Source organism: Phoenix dactylifera, chromosome 3 (genome assembly GCF_009389715.1).
Source record: "Phoenix dactylifera cultivar Barhee BC4 chromosome 3, palm_55x_up_171113_PBpolish2nd_filt_p, whole genome shotgun sequence".
NCBI lineage: Eukaryota > Viridiplantae > Streptophyta > Magnoliopsida > Arecales > Arecaceae > Phoenix > Phoenix dactylifera.
In genome coordinates, this window is record NC_052394.1 from 8,204,348 (window position 1) to 8,228,576 (window position 24,229).

General features: G+C 41.3%; 3 protein-coding genes across 3 annotated transcripts; 2 read left to right on the forward strand and 1 right to left on the reverse strand.

Moving 5' to 3' along the window:
- Nucleotides 1-1,192: 1,192 nt before the first annotated feature.
- On the reverse strand, nucleotides 1,193-10,730 carry LOC103720044. Its single transcript, XM_026809585.2, has 6 exons — nucleotides 10,423-10,730; nucleotides 9,709-9,878; nucleotides 9,557-9,615; nucleotides 7,660-9,432; nucleotides 2,180-2,321; nucleotides 1,193-2,096 (listed from the first exon to the last, which is right to left on the reverse strand). The coding sequence occupies exons 2-6, from the start codon at nucleotides 9,812-9,814 to the stop codon at nucleotides 1,429-1,431; spliced, it is 2,748 nt and encodes a 915-aa protein (XP_026665386.2). The 5' UTR covers nucleotides 9,815-9,878; nucleotides 10,423-10,730; the 3' UTR covers nucleotides 1,193-1,428.
- Nucleotides 10,731-16,653: 5,923 nt separating this feature from the next.
- LOC120110061 (putative ribonucleoside-diphosphate reductase small chain B) lies at nucleotides 16,654-22,667 on the forward strand. The gene is made up of 4 exons (XM_039124007.1): nucleotides 16,654-16,743; nucleotides 17,345-17,436; nucleotides 20,877-20,946; nucleotides 22,197-22,667. The coding sequence occupies exons 1-4, from the start codon at nucleotides 16,654-16,656 to the stop codon at nucleotides 22,665-22,667; spliced, it is 723 nt and encodes a 240-aa protein (XP_038979935.1).
- Nucleotides 22,668-23,444: 777 nt separating this feature from the next.
- LOC103720045 lies at nucleotides 23,445-24,005 on the forward strand. Its single transcript, XM_008809569.3, has one exon. It carries the CDS (start codon nucleotides 23,445-23,447, stop codon nucleotides 24,003-24,005), a length of 561 nt encoding a protein of 186 aa, XP_008807791.3.
- The last annotated feature ends 224 nt before the right edge of the window (nucleotides 24,006-24,229 follow it).

Genomic DNA, 24,229 nt, shown 5'->3' on the forward strand with positions numbered 1-24,229 from the left:
CCAAATTTCTTTCCTATAGGGCCAGACTAACACTGGTGCATTCAGTTCTCACTGCCTTTCCCACTTATTTTAGGTTCTCTTTTATGCTGCCAGTCTGGGTTGGAAGGAAGATTGGCCCCATCAGAAGAAGTTTTTAATGGAGGGGGAGAGGATCAATGCAGGAAGGCCTCCGTCTAGCTAATTGGAACATTGTTTGCAGATCCAAAAAGGAGGTTGGTCTGAGGATTGAAGACTTATCTTCCTTTAGTGAAGTTCTCATTAGTAAATGGTGGTCGAGAAGATGGAGTTGCTTTGGCTCTTCCTTAAAAGGTTGGCTTCTCCCATGTGGAAAGAACTTCTTCTCTAACATTGCTAATAGAGTTAGCAACGGGGCAAGCACTCTTTTCTTGAATGATGCTTTGATTGGAGATAAACCTCTCAAGTTGCTCTTAAGCTCTCAAGCTTGCAGCCAATCCTGATAGTCTGATCAAGGAATATCAAATCTGTCCCTCATCTTCCCTGCATCTGGCCCAAGTTCATGTATGATGTATCTAATAACTAAGAATGAAGAGGAGGAACCAGCTGAATTGAGGAGTATTCTGTTGCATATACAGCTTTCAGACAGCGACCTTTTATTTTTTTGGAAGTGGAAAGTCTGGAGCTTTCAGCACAAAGAGTTTCTATGACTTCTTCCACAATGATGACCGGTTTTCTCTCTTCTTCTTCCCTATCATCTGGCACAGTTCGATCCCTGATATTATCACAAACACGTACAGATGTTTGCAAAGTGTTCATAAAGTGAATATATTGCGGCATCATACAATTTGGTGCAGTGTTATTCTTTAATTATATCTACTGCAAATAGCACAAAAAAAGAGAACATGCCTTTAATGCAAACTACTACTCTCACCAAAGCAACATTCGTTAAAATTCAAGTACAATTTACAGTAATCATTAGATGCCTTCCACGATACAGAGCCCCAAAAAACGAAGGCTTACAGGACATTATATTATTTAACTAATGGGTGGAGTCGACTTGTGCTTAGAAATGGGTTTTATGTTGTTAAGGAGGACTATTGCCCATCTAGATGAAGGGTTGGCTTGGTTATGGTTCTAGGAATAGGAAAGGTTTCCTGCAGCCCGACTGCAGGAGACAGGCTCTAGTCCGAGCTAAGCACTCAAAAGACGAAGTTGAGACATAACAGACCAGAGATTACCAAAGCAAAAAATGCACAATCAGCAAACTAAGTTTTTGTCCAAACTAAACATTTACATCTGATCATTATGACGAACCACAAATGTAGCATCTAATACTAACTTTACAATGGACATAATTCAAGGAAGAAAAAGATATGGAACACAAATTGAAAGAGAAGGGGAAAAAATGTAGACATCAACTTACATTAGAGAACAAAGTAGACATACTCCATGCAGACAAAAGCAAACATACTACCCTTTGGTGTATAAATCAGTAACCACTTCATCAACCAAGGAGCTTAGTATCTCTCCCTCGAGCTCTACTCCCGTATCGAATACCTCAATCTCAAAATCCACCCATCTACCCAAGTGAGTACTCATGTCTTTGTCCACAAGCTCATCCACCATAGAGTCTCCCATGCTCTTCCACCTCAAAATCTCCTCATAAAACTCTTCTGCCAGATCCTTTCCAATGACTGCCAAACCTCTGCTCCATGCACGATATCCTGCCCGGAAGTAACTGCTACATTTCAATTCCAAGCATTCATTCATGCAATCAAACAAGACCTTCCTCCTCGCCCTACCATATTTGTCATCCCCTTTAAGTATGGACCTACTTCTCTTATTTTCCAACTTATTGAAAAGAAGGGAATCCAAGATCTCACCAGCATCATTTAAACAACATGAGCTTAAATCCTTTGACAACCCTCTGCTGCATAATATCTCCCTCACGTAATCCATATCCTTGCTGTTCACTTTCAATAGACTAGCGCTGCCAATTTCTAATGCATCCAAATCAATAAAGGCATAGGAGGCTGAATCCGTTAACTCCATATCAGCTTCCATTGATGAAATTTTGTTTGAGCAACTCAGGGGAGCAACATTACGAGCTTGGACATAAGATGAACACAGCTTGCTTCCTGGGAATTAGAAAGGTTTTATTCATGAAAACAGCAATTTTCACAGTTTACAGTATTAGACTAATTGCTAGGTAGTGTTTTACCAGCAGTGCTGCCAGAGCTCTCCGGTGAGTTGCAAGTTTGATTCGAAAAGGAGGCATCAAATATGGAAAGAGGACTTGGATGCTGGTGGTCTGATTCCTTCCGGGAAGTGCTGCTGCTGATACAATCCAACTCCTCTGGTATCTGAAACAACATTTGTAGATGGTGACATCGGGAGCTTTCTTCATTAGCATAGAAACTTCCCAAAGTTACAACTTTGAAAATGGAAAGTCTCAACAATTATTTGATTGTGTAAGTCAGAATAAATAAACAAAACATCAAAAAGAAAGGTTCATAGGAAATATTAGGTTTGTTTCCTCAAGAAAATTTAAAACTCACTTCTAACACCTGCACACCAGAATAACCACTTAGGCAAGCAATCCCATCATGATAGAACGTGGAAGCAATCTCTTCTAACATGTCAAATCATATTCATGAAATAGAAGACCAGTGCAAACATCAAGCAAGACCAGAGAGAAGGATTGCATTTGAGAGTCGCATGGTTTAGGTGTCTTCGTGGGATTTCATGGGTGGTCAACAAATTGCAATCTAGTCATGCTTGTAAGTAGTTAATTAGAGGATCCATATAACTGACATCTAACGTCTCAAACCAAGTATGCATCTATGTCAAAAATAATATGAATCCAACGAATAGCCATAGAAAATTTCAAAAGCAGTTAATGGCTAGAACTATAATGAGTATGGACTGTCGTAGTGTAAACCAGGCCAAGGAAAAGTCTTGTCATAAAATGCATATGTCAAACTCCAAATCAACCAAGAAAGTGACATCACAAGATGTCTCACTTAAATTGGTGAGAGAAAGACACCCAATAATGACTAGGGAAAATTACTATATTTAAATAAATATGTCCTCTACCATTCCTCTTAAGCATCCCAAACATGCAAATGTCTTAAAACCAAGAGTCATTGTCATACCTAATACAGCATCTAATAGAACTGGTGTTCAAGTGTGCCTAAAAATGTCATTTACTTCATCAATAAAAGTATCCGTAGAAACCGAGAACATATTAACACATCAATTTGAGATGACATTAACACTCTCAGCTATGTCGTGCACCAAGAAATTAAATTGGGACTTAGCAAGAGGATAGCCTTTTTGTAATTCATGCCTAAAAATTTTATGGTGAGATCGAGGGAGAACCTCACTTGTATGGTCGCAATAGCCATATGTAACACCCAGCCTATTTGAGAGCTAGGCCTGGTCCACTTGACCGACCCAGATATAAGAATCAACGAAGAAAAAAAAAAGAAATTTTTTTTAAAAAAAAAAGGACGTACGCCGCACGTGCAAGGAGAAGAGGTGGACTCCCAATGGGAGTTGCCTTCTTCTCCACTCCATGTAGGAGTCCGATTACTATGGAGCTTTAGGAGCTCTAGACTCCCTCTAATCCATCTCTATTTAAGCCAATCTTGGCATCCCCTTGATCTCCCCGAATTTTAGGCATCCAAATCGGAAAATCGTTGGGTTCTTCTTCTTCTTCCCGAATGTCATTGGCCACTACCATGGCCAAACAGCGCCAAAAACCAGGTAACAACCCATCAATCATCTAATTAGTTCTCCTTTCAATTCTCCTTATCTTTTGGATCTTGATTTTCGGCCAGCTAATCATCGGATATTTGCTAGAAAATGGGTGCTTTGTTTTTTCTGTTTTTGGATTTTCTAACTTTATTCTTTCTTTTCAGGCTAACTTTGCAGCTGGCGCTCATCGCTAAAGCCTTCATTTGACTTTCCATGCCAGTTTGTGACCATGGCTGGAGCCCTAACCACCGAATACCATGGATTACCTAGCTTAGGGCCGAAGCCTATTTTGGTTGCCTTTTCCGATTGATTTCTTCGTTGCCGGCTATTTATTGTCGCCGACCGTAGTTCATAATGGTCGATCATTGGCCCTCCGGCCGGCAGTCACCCTCCCATGACTCTTTCCTTAATTTATTAAGGAGAGAGAGAGAGAGAGAGAGGCTCTATTCTCTCTTTTTCCTCTCTTTCCTACTCTCTCTCTTGTTTCTCTCTCTACATGGTTTTTCTTTCACTCTCTTTAAGGTTTTGTTGGATGCTAGAGAAGGGTCTTTTCTCAATAACTTTGATTGACCCTATAAAGGATGTCCTGACCTCTAACCATCGGGCAGCATGCGAGCCTCCACCCTGGTTCTTGTTAGACACCGTTAGATTTGATCACCTCCAATCTTTTTTGAGCCACCTGTATCCTGGTCCAATCTTGATCTGATGAAATTGCCTCGATCGGACTGACCGGAACGTCGGACACTCTGACTTGGCCAACCTTGTGAGGGCATTGGGATTTAATATTTTAATTCTTAAAATAATCATAGCTAAATGTCTGATAAAAATATAATCTTTCAATATTAGGATTTAAGGGGGATTTTCGGAGTTAATTGGATTTGTTGGTTGATTCTATTTGTAAGGTAAGTAATGTAACTCTTTTTTTAGATTTATCAACAAATTATAAGATATTTATGAATCAAATTATTCATGATTTATAAACTTGATGCATGGTGTTTATTATTGAATTAGCCCTTTTCTGGAATATTATATAACTCGTGATTGAATGTGTTGATTTCGATATGGATTAATTAATTTTGATATGGATTATGCTCAATTAATTTTGATACCATATGATTTTATGCATTTTTTTAATTCGGAATATGAAATATGTTTTTGAGAAAGAGTTTCGACTCAAGATAGATTTGGGCTCATAGCCAAATTATATTTCGATACCTTGCCAATGGAGGTTATATCTTGGCACTTCGATACCCTACTAATAGGGATTAAATATTGGCATTTCGATACGTTGTCGTTGTCAGTTATTTATTGGCACTTTGACTATTTTTGAGCTCATTATTTGGCCTAGCCACAGAGTATAAATATGGTCATAGTTCATTACTGACGAGATGAACTTGAAATTTTGAAAGAAATTAGATTTGTTATCGAATTTGATTTGCAAGTATGATGTTTTTATATTGCTGCATATCTAGATTCAGTTTGAATTGACATATTCTATATGCTTATTTTCTATAAAATTGTTATTATTGCCTGATTTATCTAGTTAATGCATTCATTGCTTACTAGGTTATCGAGCTCATTATTTTATCTTTTTTTATAGATTCAGATATTTAGATGCGAACATAGGTACTGCAATGGGAGGCTGAAAGCGAGATTCGACAAAATTGATATAGTTTAGATTTATTATTTGAGGTTTAATTGATGTAAGAAACTTGAAATTTATTTATCAGTTGGATTCGTTAATTATTGAATTTTAAATTTTACTTACTTCAATTCTTTCCACTATGTTGCTTTATGATATCGTGATGAGATGCCTTGCATGCTTATGCAAAAAGTTTCCTATAAGTATGCGGCAATTGCTGCGAACCCAGCTCGCTATTTCGGGTTGGGGGCAAGACACTATATTGGACATAATCTGTGTTTAGTGTGATCTATGATAAACCATTGAAGTGAATCATCAGTCTTGAGAATCCAGCTGAGTATGCATTAGACCTTCAACATAGGACATTACTGTCAATCAAAGGTTTATTATAGTAATATGCTGAGCCATGAAATTTTTTGTTACTCAAATCCGGAGAGTGTTAGGAGAAAAAATAGTACCTAACAAAGGATTCTTTTGGTAATATCTTCAGGAAAAAAGGGTTTTGATCAAACATGAAATCATAGATCCAGGTGTGCGGTGTTCTAGTATTCTCTTATGAACATAGAAAACACAAATATTCAGATGCATGCACGCATGCACATGCACACATCAAACACACACACAATCCTTGCCCATCTATCACTATTCTTTTGGATGTTTCAGGTCCATGTAAAAAGTTTCTTTTAATATTGCATAAAAGGTTTATCGCAATTAGATTTATGAGACAAAATGCTGTATTAATAACACAAAGGACATTATATGATTATGGCAATGTGAAGAAATGTAATTATAATACATATTCTTTCTTATAAATTGATGCCTCGATCACACATGCCGAACACATCAATGGGCTGCTGGATTTGTTAAAAGTGGTGGTTTAAATTATTGGCCATCTATTACTATTCTTTTGAATGTTTCAGACCATGTAAAAAGTTTCTTCTACTATTGCATAAAAGGTTTATCACAATTAGATTTATGAGACAATGCTATACTAATAACACCAAGGACATTATAAGATTATCCCATGGTGAAGAAATGTAGTTGTAGTACATATTCTTTCTTACAAATTCATGTCTCATTTGGGTTGGTATTGCGTCTACTAATGCTTTCTTGGTGGTGATAACTCTATCAAAGCTTTCTTCTAAAACAAGATGCAAAACCACAGACTCTCAAGAACAAAAGCTTTCTTCTTAAAAGTGCACACATACACAGGCATAGATATTCAAAGATGAAGATCACGGTATGTAAATGATAACCAGATAAGACAAGCATAGATATTGAAAGTAGTAAAGCTTTTAAAGTTCTCCTCCTTAACGATACTTGCGAAGTTGGATGTCTATGACAATGTGTCAGTTTACTACATAAGTCCAGCTCCTGGGTGCTAGAATTGGGAAGGGGTGCAAGAGCGGATATCAGTGCAGGTGCAAGAAAACAGATGAGTGCTTAGGAAGCAACCACAGATTCGAGTTTCCAGAAAGTTCTCGAAGTGGGCACATCACCCTAGATAGAAATTTCCTGCTACTAAGATACAACTACTTGATAGATAATGCTGAACTTAATTCACAAGCCCAACTACAAAAACTGAATATATATATATATATATATATATATATATATATATATATATATATATATATATATATATATATATATATATATATATATATATAACATATAAAAGAGTGATTTCTGAGTGTTCAATCTTTGTGTCTTTAACTATTAGTGAATTAGGGATATCAAAACTCTTTGATCAGCTAACCTAGCTCCCATGGTGTGGGTCATGCTATATGAAAAAATTCAATGAAATGTGATGATGTAAATTAAAAGAAAAAAATAAATGATTCTTTCAGCAAGTGTGTAACTTCCAAAGAAAAACTGCAAGGCATAACCTGCCTCGAATTACATAACATAATGCAAGAGCAGGGCCCCTCAAAGAACATGAATAACTGCAGAGGTATCTTGTAAATCTACATCAAATGCATATCTCATCATTGACACATAATAACAAATTACAACTCATAAATTATGAAGCAGACACAAACAAAAGTATCTTATTACTCAGTAATTTCCCATAATAACTCTTGCAGAATTTAATAATTAGTGGACAGAAGTAGATAAAAATACTTATCAAAGGAATTTTATGAAATCCATTTTCCTTACACATGAATCAATCAGTTGAGGTGCACAAGTACATTTTGTAATTAAACGTACAATATTATATGATAACAAAAGAAATTATGTTTAATTTTTTTTTAAAAAAAAAGAAGAAGATTAGCACAGGTATATAAAGCACAACATACCCGCAGCTTATGGCTCATCTCAAACATCTGATTATTAGTTGAAGAACAGTTAGAATCAGATATGCCATCAGCTTTATCATTGCAATGCCTAAGTAAGAACTCCTGATATTGTGTTGCCTCAGTATTGTAAGCAGACTTTGATTCTTGCAGAAGAGGAGTAGAAGCTGCAAAACTCCCTCCTCTGAGAAAGTTACTGGAAGGTTCCAGCCCAGATGTCAGTTCTCTCAGTTTCTGCTCTAAAAGAAGACTCAAAGCATCACCCGTTATAACATTCAATCCTAGCGACGTTAATCTTTTACTCTTGGCATCTGAAGCATCCTTTTCACTGCAAGAATCAAAACAGTGCCCACTATTTTTATCCTCCTTTTCAACCACCGGAATGGAAGGTTGAGATCCAGGCAATTGTTTGATCAAGGGGGATGTGAATGTAAAGGATACAACATCCATGGCATTTCTATTATCTTCTTCCCACCTAGAATATTCATCAATCACAACATTAGATTGAACAAATTTCACATGTCTGTCTATAGACAAGTTATCTATGCTACCACTTTTCCCTGATTTGAAACGCCCCTCTATCAATCTTTTCTTTCTAGGGAAATCCTTGTTACTTGATGAACCTTCCCTTTCAACATCAGCAGTCACTAAAACTTCCTTCCTGTAACCACTTTTTGTATTTCCAGAGAGCCTATTTACATTCTTGTGCTTTCCAGAAGATGAATCTCCAGAAAGAATTTTCCTCCCCTGCTGACTAGAATTGGATTGCTTTGAAGCCAACTTGCCTTTGGTGGATTGGCAATTTTGTTTCTGATTATTTTGCCGCAGGACCCCTGAAGCATTGGCTGTTGATGGCTTTTTCTGCTGCTTATTCTTTTGATTATACGGTTGGCTCTTAAATGGTTGGTTTAATTTACATTCATCATGCTCTTTCCGGGTTAGTGCATTCCTACCAGATGTAGTTAAGCCTTCCCTTCGCTGGACATTCACCTTGGCTTGGATAGCTAAAGAGATGGACTTACCCTTACCTGTTGCACTAGCTGAATTAATTCCACAAGGATCTGGAGAGGACCTAAATATGACAATATCTTCTGAACCTTTCCAAGCCCTATTCAAGGATTGTCCTCCAGAAAACCTGACGTCAGCTGACTGAACAGTGGTTCTGGATAATTCCAGCAATCTTAAAGTCCTCCGAGAGGCTGCCATGCTCTCTCTTGGATCACGAACCTTCAATGGAATTGAAGATGATCCTAAGGAAGAAACTTTGCCTCTGGTACCGGCTTGAAGTCCTGGCTCAAGAATCCTGGCTGCTGCCTCCATTATTTGAGCTGCATTTGTAGCAGAAGCGAACCCTGGATTTTTAATTGGTGACAACAATTTGTTGTGGGCTATTGAGAGAGACTTCGCTAATCTTGGAGGTAATGTCTCCGTTTGAAACTTCTCTATCGGGCTGCTTGGCATTTTTTGAGACCGCAATTCTATTGGCTTCCGAAAATAGCCCTCAGCTCTATGGGCTGCAGGGTTGAATTGATCATTCATGGAGAATTCAGGACTTCTTGTCAGGTTATGGTTATCTCGAAGAGATCGTGAATCAAAACCAGGAGTGGAGTAGGGTTCTAAAGCACCTGATGTTGGCAAAGAGTCCAAACCCATAAGCCTAGCCACAACTCCTGGGGCCCTAATCTCATTTCCTTCTTCCTCAGTCAGTGATGAAGCGCCACTGCAGTCAATTCTTCCTTTCATGCTTGATACTCCAATGACCTCATCCTCACCATTCTGGCAAGATATAACGAATGAATGATATTAGAAAACACTAACCTCCTTTTACACAGCATAAGCAGTTGATTCCAATTACATTGATACAAAACAATAGAACAGATTGAAAGAGCAGGCTACCCACCAACTGGAATCGTGTTGTTGGCAAATTACAATCACTTATCTTTCCCTGTTTTGAGCCCTCTGAAAGGTAAACACATAAGGTCAGGGAAAAGAAATTCCTAATAGTAAGAAAAAAAATAGCTGCTTTCAAGCATTGTACTGATATTGATTTACCAGGTGAACTGGTTCCACTTGAAAACAATTTCTTGCGGGACTTCCTGTTCCAATCAAACAGATGAAAGAAACCGCTGCTCTTCGATCTTCCCTTTTCTGCACCCATCCTCACTCCGTGATCTTAAGAACTCTTCAGTGCCACATTTATTATACTCTTAACAAAGGTCCTTCTACATTGACAAAAATAAAGAATTGAAGTACTTAGAAGTTCACCAAAAGGCCGTACTTCTCAAACTACAAAACACATAAACTTAACCAAGCTAACTCGCCCACAAAAACCCTAATACTTCGCTAATTCATCGAACAAAAAGGGTAGATAAAATGGAGCAGGAAGAATGCAGAGAAATAATCGATTCCATAATCGATAATGAAAATAAGAAAGATATAGTGAAATCGGAAATAACAAGAGAAAATCAAATGATATATCCATTAGAACAGATGAACCAGCTTTGTATCTACTTATGACAGAAACAACGCTAAAAACCTCATTTCCATTCACGAAACCGCCTAAACTCACCAAATTACTCCATAAACAATAAACGTCAACAGAAGAAGCAAGAATACAAGCAAAAACAGACTAATTGCTGCACAATGGTCCACCTCCCCCTCTCATTCTCTAAAACCCTAACCCCCTAAACAAAAACAAAAAACTAGGAAAGAAAGCAACCAATTTTATCCACCCCCTAAGATCTCTATATCAACTAGAATACGAACCTCGAAGAAGACCTCGGCAAACGCGGGATCAGACGCCCCGCCAAACCTCGGCGACCTCGCCCATCTTTCCAAAATCGATTCTCAAATTAGGGTTAGGTTTAGGGATTCCGAGCGAGAAGGGCAGAGGAGAGGAAAAGAACAGAACAGAAGACGGCAGGATTGGAGTTGCAGGTCGAGACCATTAATGGCGAGAGACGAGAGAAGAGGTGCCACCGTGAGATCGAACATTACATTTTTATAGGAGCAATAAATTAATTGAAGAAAATGATTAAAAAACGAGGATGAAATGGAAGAGGGGCGAACGAGACTACGAGAGCTCAACGGCTTTTTTGGGGGGGGGGAGGGAATCCCATTTGAAATTCCAAACGGCACTAATGTTCTCCATACCATCCAACCACGCGCATAAAAGTTCTTCTGCGAGCAATAAATCGTGTCGACCATATAAAGCTATCTCTTCCGTTCGATCTCAACGTGATACGTCGCATAAGAACTTCTGTGCGTAGGAATGGAAGAACAATGGAACGGGTACGCGTTTCGCGATTTGGAGCGTTGGAATTTCGGTGGGGCCTACTGGGCGTAGGTTTGCGAGGGAGGACACGTCAGTGCGTGGGAGTGAATGCTGTTTGGCAGCGGACAGGCGGGTGAGAGGCCCACTCGATTTGAAGGCAAGTTTAAGGTGGCCGGTGGGGCCCGATGGGCTCATAAAGCAGTTGGATCTCGGGGCACAGGGCCCACATGTTGGAGTCCGTTGAAAGTCACCTGATGCTCTATTATTGAGCGGTGAATCCACCGTCCGTCCATGATTACCTAAAGACCATTTTAAAATCGACGCTTGAAATGATCCCGGGATTAGAGAAGAAGGGCACAACCGGAGCCAGAGCTTTGATCAGAGCCGTCTGATGTACAGACTTCATGTCACAACTAAGACGTTTGAATGGGAGCATGTCCAGCCAAGGCGTAACACGCAGAAAAGCGTTGGACACGTGAACCGGACGCGTTGTTCCTAACTGTGAGGAGAGGTGTTGTGTGTTTCCATGTATGCCCATGTTATCTTTGAGACTCGTTTGGTTCGCGAAAAGCATTTTTCCTTCTATATTTACACAGTATTTATGTTTGGTTGACCATCCACTTTCCTAAAAAAGTTGTGTAATTCCTATTATACCTTTAATAAAAATTAGGTGTTTAATGCCTTTTTAATGTTGAAAGATTTTTTTGGAAAAAAAATAAAAATAGAATAATTTCTGACTCATAGAAAAGTAAATTTCTCATGTTTCTCATGGAAAAGATTTTTTCATAAAATGTGGAAATTATATTCCCATGGAAATACAACTTTTGTATCTCTCTCTTTTGAAAACTCCAATCAAACAAGAGGTATCTTATTACTTTCCTGTTGACCACACTTTCTCCTCTCTTTTTTCCGTGAACCAAACGAGCCATTGGTGTTGTTAGGGTTGGGTGTCTAAACTTTATAGTTCCGACTTGAAATTAAATTGCGGAGGTCGAGTGATCATGGCCGTTCATGCATTGCATCGTAATAATGATGGTGTACCTTAACTATATACGAGACAATGCCCCGCATGTATAGCACATCAGCCCATATTATCATGGTCTTTGTACATACATGAATACTCGTGCTTGTAGTATTGAATCTCTCAAATTCAATGCTAAAATAAAAGGACCCAAACTTATAAATTATGTTGCTTTAGAAAAATAAAAAATGATGTAAGAGATAGTATAACAAAGTATCACATATGTTAAGCCGCGATCATGCAAATATTTTAAATCTCTTAATGAAGCATCTTTGGAAAATAATAGCAATCGTCAGCGCGAAAATAGCTAAAGAAAGGTTATGGTGAAGCTGAGTTACCTTGTAACAGATGAGTGAAGCAGCAGGTATTTACAAAAATAAAATCCATAATAGCCAAATATTAGGTATATCTTAGTGAAAAACATAACCCATCCAGATCAAAACTAAGATTGGACAATATTTAATCTTAACTCATTTCAATAACATTATACTTAAACCCTACTTAAATAATCCATATCTTTGTGAATATAGTTGTGAAGACCCGTGCGGGTATGTGTTTAGTTTAACATCGGTTATTCGCTAGGTAAATTTGGATACTTATACAGGATCAAGGAACCTAAATAATATCTTTCGGCTAGCTATTTTGGGTAAAATATTGGATTGTTACAAATGGTATCAGAGCAGACCCGGTCCATCCATAACCTATGTGGATTAGGGGATACTACAACACGGATCCATTAGGGCTAACCACGGGTCAATCGTGTTGCTTATGATTAGATTTGAATAGATTTGAATCCTTAGTCTGATAAAAACATCAGGGCTTAAACGGTGGAGTATGTAAGGATCTGAGCGGGGGTTTGTTTAGTCCAGTATCAATTATTTGCTGGATAAATCTTGGGTATTTATATAGGATCAAGAAATCCAAATAATATCTTTCAGATAACTATTTTGGATGAGGTTCTGAGTTATTACAATAGTGATCTAGAAGGATCGCCAGATCATTCTGGCTATTTTTATAGGTCTGGAACGGAATAATTTGGGAACAAGATTTACTATACTAATTACGTACTTAAGCTTTCTGGAGCCATAACTTCATCATATTAAGGGGCGCTTTTCTTTGAAATTGGATAATTTTTTTTTGACAAATATTGCATCCATCCCTAAAAGACACAAAGAGTTGTTTAGGAGAATAAAATGATATTTAAACCTCCAAATAGATAAATCAAATTAGCAGTTTTCTTTGAGGTAAGACTGTGATAAAGTACAGCTTGTAATCCAAGCGAAATTTGGTGGGGTGCTCAAGACAAAAATTGATAGAACTCAAGATCAAACTCTGGAAGAATTTTATTCTCACCGCAGTGTTGTAGGGTCGTTAGGGAGCCTCTGGCAGTGATGGGGGCCAAATCGGGTGCGGAGTGCTGCCTCTAGCGCCCGCAAATCGGATCGATACAAGAGCGGATTCCTCAATCTTTGTGGATCAATGGGGACGAGGAGTAGGGCTGCAAGGCCATGAGGAGAGGAGGGAGATGATGACGAGTAGAGCCATGAGGTCACAGAGTTGATGGCAGTAGTGGGCACTGCAAGGGCCAACGAAGGAGCAGAGATCGTCGGAGAGATTTGGCAGCGAGCGTATCAGCGAGGATGGAGACGCCAGCACTGTTGTAAAGACCTGAAATTGGCCCGTCCTTGGGCCCAATGAACTGAAGTCGGCAATGGATGCCGACTTCAGTCTGTTCATCGTGGTCTTTCCACGATGACCACGCCGGCCGAACGGCCCGCGGATTCCCCCCCCCCCTCCCCCGCAAATCTCTCTCTCCCTCTTTCTCCTCTCTGAGAACCCCATCCCAGCCCATCCTTTCCCCCCATCCCTCTAAAAAAAAAAAAAAATCCAACCTTTCCTCCCCTCCTCTTTCCCCTTCCTTGAGAGAATTGCCGGAGCCACTGTCGCCGACGGAGCCGCCATCGCCACCGGAAACCCACTCGTCGACGACCGGAGGTGAGGAAGACAACCTATCTATTTTTTTTATGGATTTAAGGGGAGAGAAAAGATGGGGAGTCATTCGGTTTTACCTTCCCCTGTTTCGAAAGATTTTTTTTTTGTGAAGTTTGGCCGGCCGACAGTGGCCGGCCGGGGTCAATCCGGCCGAAACGAGTTCGGCCGGAGGTGGGCGAACGGGGGCCGGGCTTCCCAGCCTCGGTCCCTCTCTTTTCTCCCTTTCTTCCTCTCCTTCTTCTCTTCTTCTTCTCGTCCACGCCGCTTGTGACAGTGGCGTGGCCGACGGCGGCTAGCCGAGCGCCGCCGCCGAGGGCCACGGTCGACCGCCGAGGGCCGACCGGAACCACCAGCCACACCCCCCCCCCCCCCCCCCTCTTCCTTTTCTCTTCTTCTTCTTCTTCTTCTTCTTCTCTTCCTTCTTCTTTCTTCTCTTCTTCTTCTTCTTCTTCTTTCTTCTTCCTGGGTATGTTCTTGCTTTGATTTCCGTGCCTCAATTGTGAACCAGACTTTGAACCGGGTCTAAACTGTGAACCGGTTCCACCTATTCCGTGAATGGGGTTTGATCCAAGTTTGAGTGAATGGGTTTTGATTAGGATCTGAATCTGAGTCAAGAATTTGGGTTGGGATCTGTTTTGGGCTGAGTTGAACCTAATTGGATCTGTGGGCTGGTTTGGTTTGGGCTTGAGATCTGATCTGGACCTGTAATCTGGTTTGGTTCAATTGGGCCTAATCTGTGTTGGGCCACAATTGGTTTTGGGTATAAAGGATTCTGATTTTGGGAATTTGGCTTACTTGTTCTTAGGGTCTATGTTTGATCTTAGGGGCCCATTCTTGGATCTATGAACTTAGGAATTTAAGGGGTTGGAATTAGTTTAAATTATGTTTCTTAATTAATTAAATAATTAATATTTATGTTCAATCAGGGGTTCGTGATATCTGTGACAGGGATTTTTAAGCGAGCCCAGGTAGGTGACCGTTGCTTTAAAGTAGAATTTTAACATGTATCTTGCATATGTTGATTTTATGATTTATTATTGGCATTATGTGTTAGAATTAGAATTAAATAATTAATGTCATAAACTGTTATGTACTTTACTATTGGAAGTATGATCATGACTTTGATTTGGAAAGTTGATTATTGATTTTTAAAATCCGCGTGACTATAGTCTAGGCCCCGATAGGATGATACGTTGGTCCTGTCGACTTGTACTGAGGAACTAGTTCCGACACCGCGACCACCGGTGATAGAATAGTGGCGGCACAGGGATGCATTTTTGCTCTTCGGAGCGGCTCGGTGGAGCGTGAGATTGGCACCAGGGGGTGCGGCACAGTGGTGCGTTGGCTCAGTGGAGCGGCTCTTCAGAGAGTTGTATTGGCACTTCAGTGTAACCATGCCACTGGGTGATGTGGCTGTAGTCATGCGGTTGAGTTATTTTGAGTCTCGGATTGGGTTTACGGGTTATTATGTGGATTTTGAATTTATGAGTTTTAGCTGCTTTTCATATGTATCATGACATATTATATGATGACTTTATTGCATGATGTTGCCTACTGAGCTGTTAACTCACTCCTACTATTTACATTTTGCAGGTGATGACATATGATTATGGAGATTACGGGATGGAGTGATTATGATGTAGTTAGCTAGTGGATATTGACTTTTCCTTTGATATTTGCATATGTAGACATTTGAATTGAAAGTTGGAATTTATCTTTATTTAGTTATTGATGTTGAATCTGATTTATCTGCCTTGCGTGCCTGCGGGGTCCGCCCGGCAGGTGCGCGGCGTCTGCCGAAGAGGGTGGAGGGAGGGGCCAGAGGAGAGGGGTAGGGTTAGGGTTTTGAGGAACAGAAGGCTGGGGAAGGTGGGATTGAGGGGAAGTGACGAAGGAAAGAGAGCGAGGGAAAGGACGAAGAGGGTGATGGAAACTGGAGCACCGCGTTTGTCTTTCCAGCTATCAGCCTGGCTTGTAACTTCGGTATATGCCAACCCCATCTTGTTCTTTCTTTACCAAATTTATAATGCATTACTCCCCTCCAAGGCTCACTCAAGCATGCATATTCTCCCCACTGAAAACAGTCACAAACATTTTTATCGAAGAAAAAAAAGCCAATCCAAACATCCATAATTTCATGTCATGCTTAGTTCAATTGGAAACAAATGGGACCAGATGACACCTCAAGAAAACTCGAATTATTTATAAACTCACAAACACATCAAAAGCTCTCCCGTGAAAGCTCTCAATATTTACACCGCCGCCGCAATAAAAGAATTGAAAGTATGAGAAGCAAACAGAGATGTAAGAAAACATAGCGACTCAAATCTTCACATCGATTTCTTTGAATAGAAACCCATCAACTCATGCCTCTACGAAGCATCTCATTATATTGAAGCAACGAGAACTGGCGTTGTAGTTTCATCTCCTCATAGAACTTAGCTATGAACTCCTCCGCCCTCGAATCAATTCCTTGTTCTTCCTCCACCTCGATCACTTCCCCACAATTGCTTCCCTTATCATCATCACTATCGACATCACCATCTTCACCACCTTCACAACTGTCCATAGAACACTCTTTTTTCGATTCTTTATCGAAGAATTCATTCTTTTTCTCACACTCGAAGAAGATATAGTCATCGTCATTATCGAAGTCGACCGCAGGAGTTATGCAGGGCACGCGGGGGAGCCGCACGGATGGGGTCTTGAAATGGAAGGCAGGGGTCTCTTGGAAGGAGAATTCGCGCTTGCCATGGTGGAGCCTATCGGGGTGGCCACCACCAGGCTTAAGGCTCTTAAGGTAGCCGTGAACGTACGAGGCGGAGGTCGAGCACTAAGACCCGTTTGAAGGCACCACCCTTCCGAACCCATTGGAGGGCCAAGCGCAACCGGGTCCATGCCCGGCCGGCCATTGCCACCTTCTTCTTGCCCATCTACTTGTCTCTATTAGTGCTAGTAGCAGCAGCAGAATAGAGATAACAGTGATGATAGAAGGGAAGGATACTTTTGGGCTTGGAAGGAGAGGTTTGCTGGGGGTGGAGAGGGGTGAGCGGTGGGTTTTATAAGGGTGGATGGGTGACGCGGTAGCTTAGAAACAAGGAGAACGGGGGTGGGGTGTGGTTAGGAGCATGAACGCAATTGAGGGCTCGTTTGGTTCGCGGAAAGTATTTATCCTCCTAGGAATATGATTCCTGGGAAAGTCTGGACAGGAGCGGCGGGATTGGATGTTTTCGTGGGCTCGGACACGGTTTGCCATTAACGCGGGGGGTTTGGTTTTCCAAAAGTACCCTGTAGATGCGAGCGAAAGCTATGAGATCTTTTTTGACTTGCCAAATATTTTGAGCAAGATTAACTTCCAGGTAATTGCATGGTTGTTACATCAAGTCGAACGTTTCTTTCAGGAAGGTGGCCTCCAAGACTATGGAATAAGGGAGTCTATACCAGGGAAATCTGGATTTTTTATTGAACAACATGCTGATAAACTTGCAATGAGGTTGACCGGCTAGTAAAGTCTTTTCATGTTCGCAGTTGATATCTACATTCAAGTCCATTGTCCATGGGTGGGAAGGATGATTGGGTAGTTGACATGAACAAAAGAAGAAAAGAAAAAGAGTGACATGGGTAAACTTTCATATCACTGAGAAGGCAGGACTAATAGCTCCCAAGAAGTATTTATGATATAAATTTTTAATTGACAATTGTGCCACTTTTTCATTAGCAGAGAAAAGAAGATCTATAAACTTGTAGAATATGTTTTATATGTACGCTAAAACTAACAGATTGGATCCTCTCATCTCTTGATATAGACTAGAGAGGGCAATCCACTAAACACTGCCATTCATGATTGGTATGATAGACTGTGATTGGAAGGAGCCAATGAGATTTCATGAGATGCATTGTCTCATATGCCACACTGGGGTTATAGGATCACAATTGTCGTACCAATCATGCACGGCCATGATTGGAAGACTGGCTCTCTCCAATTCATGATATTGTTTGAAGTAAAAAAGGATCGTGATCCAAAATTTATATTATTGTAACTGATATGATTGGAAAATAAAGGTGGATATACTCAAACCATATTTACAATCAAAGCTCCAAACAAACAAATGCATGGTTGGCTTTGTGTGGGACGACACCAAATGGTAACAATTAGCACGACTATGATGTAGAAGGTCAATCAAGGGGGGTATTTGAGTAAAGTGATAGATAGTAGTGTAAACCAGTGTCACATTTCCTCTGATTCGGCTGGAAGCTGCCTCCACATCATTTCTTCAAGCAACATGACTGCTAATTAATAACTATATATGATTGTCTTGTTACATAAGCTTATGATTTTTTATTGTACTTGTGTATTTATTAATTAGTAGGAGGCAGGAAGGATCCTAACAAGGCTTGGTCGTTCGGAGGGAGAAAGCTGTGTTTGATGAATGATAAAGGAAGGGAGACGTGCTGGCCGTTGGAACGCATGCAAACCGCGTCCACGCAATTCTAAAAATTTAATTATCATTTCATGTATTACGGTACTAACGGCTCTTGCCGCCTAACAACTTATTTCTTTTGCCTGATGGACATTAGGTGCGGTCCGGCTCATTCTCAAGGGCGACTCGGCCATGGTGATCGATTAGGTCCAAAATCGGAGTCATGCAGGTGAGAGTAAGCCGCTACTTCTCGACATTCACAGACTATTGCAGAAGTGTGATGCCCACCAGGCCATATACATCTACAGGAAAACGAATGGAGCAGCTGATTAGGTTGCATCCTATATAATCCACCACTCTTGCGGACTTGTATGGATGGAGCGTGACAGAGGGTTGATTTTTGTTGGAGTTAACCCTCAAGGGATCGAGTGGCTATTAGACCTGTTCAACAAGCGAGCCAGGCTGCATTTCGAGCAGGGCTCAGTCCAAGGAGTAACTAAAATGAGTCAGGCCTAGGCCCAGCCCGGCGAGGCCTTTATGCCTACTTCCAAGCTTTGATCCTGATGCTTACTCGAGCTTGCGCTTCGGGGCAGGCCTCGGGCTTCCTGATGGCCCACTTCTCCCCAACCTCGTTCCGATCTATAGTATTGAACACGGAACATCTAAACTCGTCCACCACGTCAAAGAGGCTCACCTTCCTTTTCCTCTTTGCCGAGATGCCAGGGTTTGAGGATCATGAGCGGCCCAATGTATTTGAGGGCCTAAGGCCGTTTTATCTTTGAGGCCTTCTCTATAGTGGGCCGGTCTCAGGCGAACTCACAGGGGGGCTTTTATCTTTTATTTTGTCTTTGAGGCCTTTCCTACGGTGAGCCTTCTATTATATTTTATATTATATGATATATATTATGTATTATATAAATTCTGAGTTCCGACCGAGCTCAACAACCCGAGTCGAGCCCATTTAATGGGCGAGCTCAAATTTCAGGACAAACCCGGCCTGTCGAGCTTATAAATTTTATTACATCACGTTTAGTTTGAACTGGGCGATAAACAATTTTATAAATAATAGTACGAACTCTCACTCTTTTACCATCGATCATGCGAACCAACTTCTTGAACAATTATTTTTGCTCTAAAGAAACAGAATCATAAGCATAGCATCACACAAGCCGAGCCCTTTGAATGAATTCTCAAACATTGACACAAAGAGAACAAGTTCATGTTCGAAGATGCAGATTCAAAGCTGAGGATTTGCATCATGCCATAGAACGAAATAGCGAACAGATTCCACAGAAGAGAATGAAGGATCAGGACCGAGACTCAAGCCCACTCGACACTCTTCAGGCTTGAGTGGGCCGAGCAGGCCATCCAGCATTTGATCACGTATAGTAGGTTGGATCCAGCAAGTAAATATCATTGCAATTAAACTCTTGAATATATTTAAAATCATGCACATGCATAAGTATGATTTTTTTTCTTGTTTAAAGGGAATATTGTATGAAAACTATTGCATGAATCCTTTAAACTTCATATATTTGGAACTGTTATGGATTCTTCTTTAAATGATATATATTTGAGTGTGCTTGAAATATTTATATGTTTTAAAAATATTTGAAACTCTTTAGATGCTCTTATATGATTGAGGATTTGATAAATTGATTGAGCCATCACTATAATTTGGAAGATATATGAAACTATATTTGCCAAATAATTGGACTCGTGTTTGCTTTTGACTCTCAATGTGCCTATATTTTGGTTCTTGCCAATAGGAGTTATATATTGGCACTTATCTTTTCAAACTATAATTTACCTATTCCATAGAGGTTAAATGTAATATATATACATACTCTATGAGGATTAAATGTGATATACTAGACCTACCCCACAAGAGTTAAATGGTGTATACCGGACTTACTCTATACGGGACAAAATATGGTATATTAGGCCTACTCTATAGAGGTTGAATTCAATACACTCGGTCCTTCATAGAGATAAAGCATTCATAGTCTTATTGCTGATGAGTTGTGAAATAGTGGCTTTGAAAAAATAGTTTATAAACTGCTTACTATAGTTATATGTAAAATACTGATTTGGAAAATAATTTATTATTCACAGACTTATAAACTGGCCTATTGAATTGTATATGAAATATGGGTTTTGAAAAATAATTTGTTTATTGCTATTTGAAAATATTTAAATATGAAATTTATTAATAGGCATTCAGCTCACCCTTCCTCTCTCTCTTTTCAAAGCCCGAGATATAGAAGGTCACGATTTTGTCTTGCAGCTCTCTCTGATATTCTGGTTTTGTATAAATTGTTGGAACTTAAAAAATTTGAATTGTTCTGTAGGTTTATTTGTAAGTTGCTTTAATATTTAGTTGAGACATTGTTGGTTTCGGTTTTGGGATTAAGTGTGGCCAATTCAGATTATCTAAAGTCAAAAATTTTAAAATTTATCATATTTGTGTTGTTGGATTGTTGTTAAACTAATTTGTATTTATTGTTGATAGGTCATCATCTTGCATGCTCGTGGGTCCAAGTCCTACTTATGTGCAGGGGGGATGCATGTCACAACACTTGGTACGTGCTCTTGGATAGGGGGTTTAACAACAACTATTTGGATATCTGTTGTCCAACTTAGTAAAAGTATATCTAGTGCAAATTTGATTAGCATTGTAATGGGATATTAAGCACCTAACCTACATGTCGTCATAAGACCCATATTAATGCCACAATAAAAATTAATTAAGATATTCTTTGGTGTTAGGGATGCTAACCACAAATAATCACTATACTAGTCATTTAATGGCAAGTATTTTAATTTAGAAATATCATAGGCAAGCAGCATAGGTTGATGCCATGAACATGGTGGTCGGTTTAAATGCCTAAAATACTTCTTTTTGCAAACTATTTAAAAACTGAACGGTCATCATGCATCAAAAATAACAAAATTGTTACTTAGGTTGCATTTAAACCTAGAGTATTGTTGAGGAACATATTATGTCCTGTCCCTGCCGTTACTAGTATAGGTGTCCTAATGGGCCGGATACCTAGCTACAATGAGATATTATCACTACAGAAAAAACAATATTTTCCGATGCTTTTTTGGGCTTTTACCAATGCTAAAAGGCGTCTCTAAAATTCTTCCCGACGCACCCTCAAGCGTGGCAACCTCGTCGGCTATGCGAGCGTGGAAATGGATTTTTGCGACGCGCAGTTTTTGTGTTGGCATTAGATGACGCTTTAAAGCGTCGCGTAGGCGAAGATGTGGATGGTTGGCGGCAAGCTCGGCGAAGGCCCAGGCGGCGGCGGCGGTGGCCTGAGCGATAGGGGAGCAACCCGTATACAGCGATATCACGGTCTACAGGGAGGAGTGTAGACTGCGATATTGCGGTCTACGAAGGATAGTAAGCCGTCTTTTGCTGAGGCAAGCGGGGTAGTTAGCAGCGAGCTCGGCAACGAGCTAAGCAGCAGCGGTCTGGGCGACATGGGGCCCCGTCCTTGAAGAGCATTGAGCAGATGCTGGAGTCGACGATAGAGGAGCTATTCTCATATCTTTCACTCTTGAGTCGCTTCCTTTCTTTCTCCTTTTATTCCAATCAATCCGCCGATGTGGGACTAACTCGATGGTCGTCTATCCGCGGCCTCCTTCTTTACATCTCTCTCCTTCCCTTGCCAGAATCCGACAGTCCGGAGAAGTGGGAGGAGGGAATTTCGCTTCCGACGACGCTTATAAGCATTGTCGGAAGCCAAGTACCCGTCCGACTGGACATTTTTCCCAAAGGTCTCCTCCACCCTTTCTCCAATAACGAAAACACCCCCATCTCTAGGTTTTCTTCTTCGTCACAAATCTCATCTCCGTCTATGTCGTCGATGCCTGCCACACCGTTGGGGAGCTGGAGGAGCCGCTCCTCGCCCCAACCCCCGACCGCCTCTTGATGTTCCCAATTCGGTACCTCCAGGTGTGGGAGATGTACAAGAAGGCCGTCACCTCCTTCTGGACCGCCGATCTCTCCCACTGGCTCCACACACTCATCCCCGACGAGCGCCGCTTCACCTCTCCCATCCTCGCCTTCTTCGCCGCCTCCGACAACATCATCCTCGAGAACCTCGCCTCCCGCTTCATGTCCGATGTCCAGATTGCCGAGGCCCGCGCCTTCTACGGCTTTCAGATAGCCATCGAGAACATCCACTCCGAGATGTATTCTCTTATGCTGAAATCCTACATCAAAGACCGCCTTTTTCATGCTGTCGAGATGGTTCTGACGGTGGTGAAGAAGGCCGAGTGGGCACTCCGGTAGATTTAGTGATCGGAAATGGTTCTGACGATGTTTACAAGAGTCATCAACCTTTTGGGTGAACTTTCGACGTTTATAAGCGTCGTCAACTTCCGACGTTACAAACAACCGTCGGCAGTTTTTTGCGATCTAGCATTTTTTGCCAATGCTTTTTTCTAGTGTCGGCAAATAAAAGTCGGAAATTTAATATTTTTACTTGGTATATGTATTCAAAATCTTCTTCTTCTTCTTCTTCTTCTTTTCCTTTTTTTTTTTTTTTTTTTTACTGAAAGCGGTGGTAATTCAAAATCTTCTTGAGGACTATGTAATAATACATGGTGACTGAACCTAACCAGCAACAACACGACCCAGCCTGAGCATGCATTTGGGTCTGCCAACCTGAGACAAATGCTGACCTCTTCAACAGTCTCCCTGGAATCGCTCTCCCACCTCCTGCCTCCCGGGATCTCCCCTTCTTCCACGCCGAGGACTTCAGCACCCGAACCGCGTTGCCACCTTTCCCTCGTCCCGTCCCCACGAACTCCACACGAGACCCCACTAAACCGAGCCATCAGACCCCACGGTCCGTTCTCCTTCCGTTCCACCAGTTACGCCGGCCACATTCTAAGAATATTAATTCTCCACAGACCCATATATACCACTTCTCTCCCCCTCTAACCACCCCCTTTGACCCTCGTATATAATCTCTTGCGAGCTCCAACTCTTGTTCCAAGCCTCATTACTAAAGTGACAAGAAAACCATTCGGCCGGCCAATGTCCCTCTCTTGCTACTCCATCCCAATGGAGAAGGAAGAAGAGAGTAAAGACATGGTCATGAGCCCTAAGCAGGCTTCATCAACACCCGCCGCACCCACGAGGCCCAGGAAGCGCAGCGGCGCCCTGGGGCTCCTCCGGGCCGTGCTCTTCGTGACCCGGCAGTCGACATCAAAGAAGGTGGCGCCTGCGCAGGCCAATGAGGTGGTGCGGTCAGGGAGGACGAGCTTCTGGAAGAGTTTAGTAGCCGGCGTGCGTCCCCTCCACCACCACCAGCTTGAGCACCAAGAGGTAGCGCCGCCAGAGCCGGTGGCGGCCCTGCCGCTGACGAAGGTGGACTACTTCCACGAGGTTTTCACCCCCGCGACATCGCCGCTGCACTCGTCGGTCGATGGCATGAGCAGGTATGCGTCCGCAGAAGACCTCCATGCACTCGACACAGGCGAAGATGGCAAGCGTGATGCCGAGAAAGATGGTGGTGATGATAGAGGTGATGCAGAGCCGAATGAGATTGATGTAAAGGCCGAGGAGTTCATTGCGAGGTTCTACGAGCAGCAGCTTTTGGAGTCGATTGCACTGCAGGGATAATCATCAACCGGTTGTGTGATGAGGGGATGGGGATTTCTTCTTCTTCCTCCCCTCCTTTTTTTTTTTCTTTTTCTTTTTCCTGTTTTTGTTCCTCTTCTTGCGTGCATGGGAATGTATAGGTGTCGTGCATTCGTGCGTGTAGGCTTGCAGGCATGGAGTCGTCCTGGCTTTTTTTTTTTTTCCTGCTAAAATGGAGGCATCATATACATAACATGTACAAATAG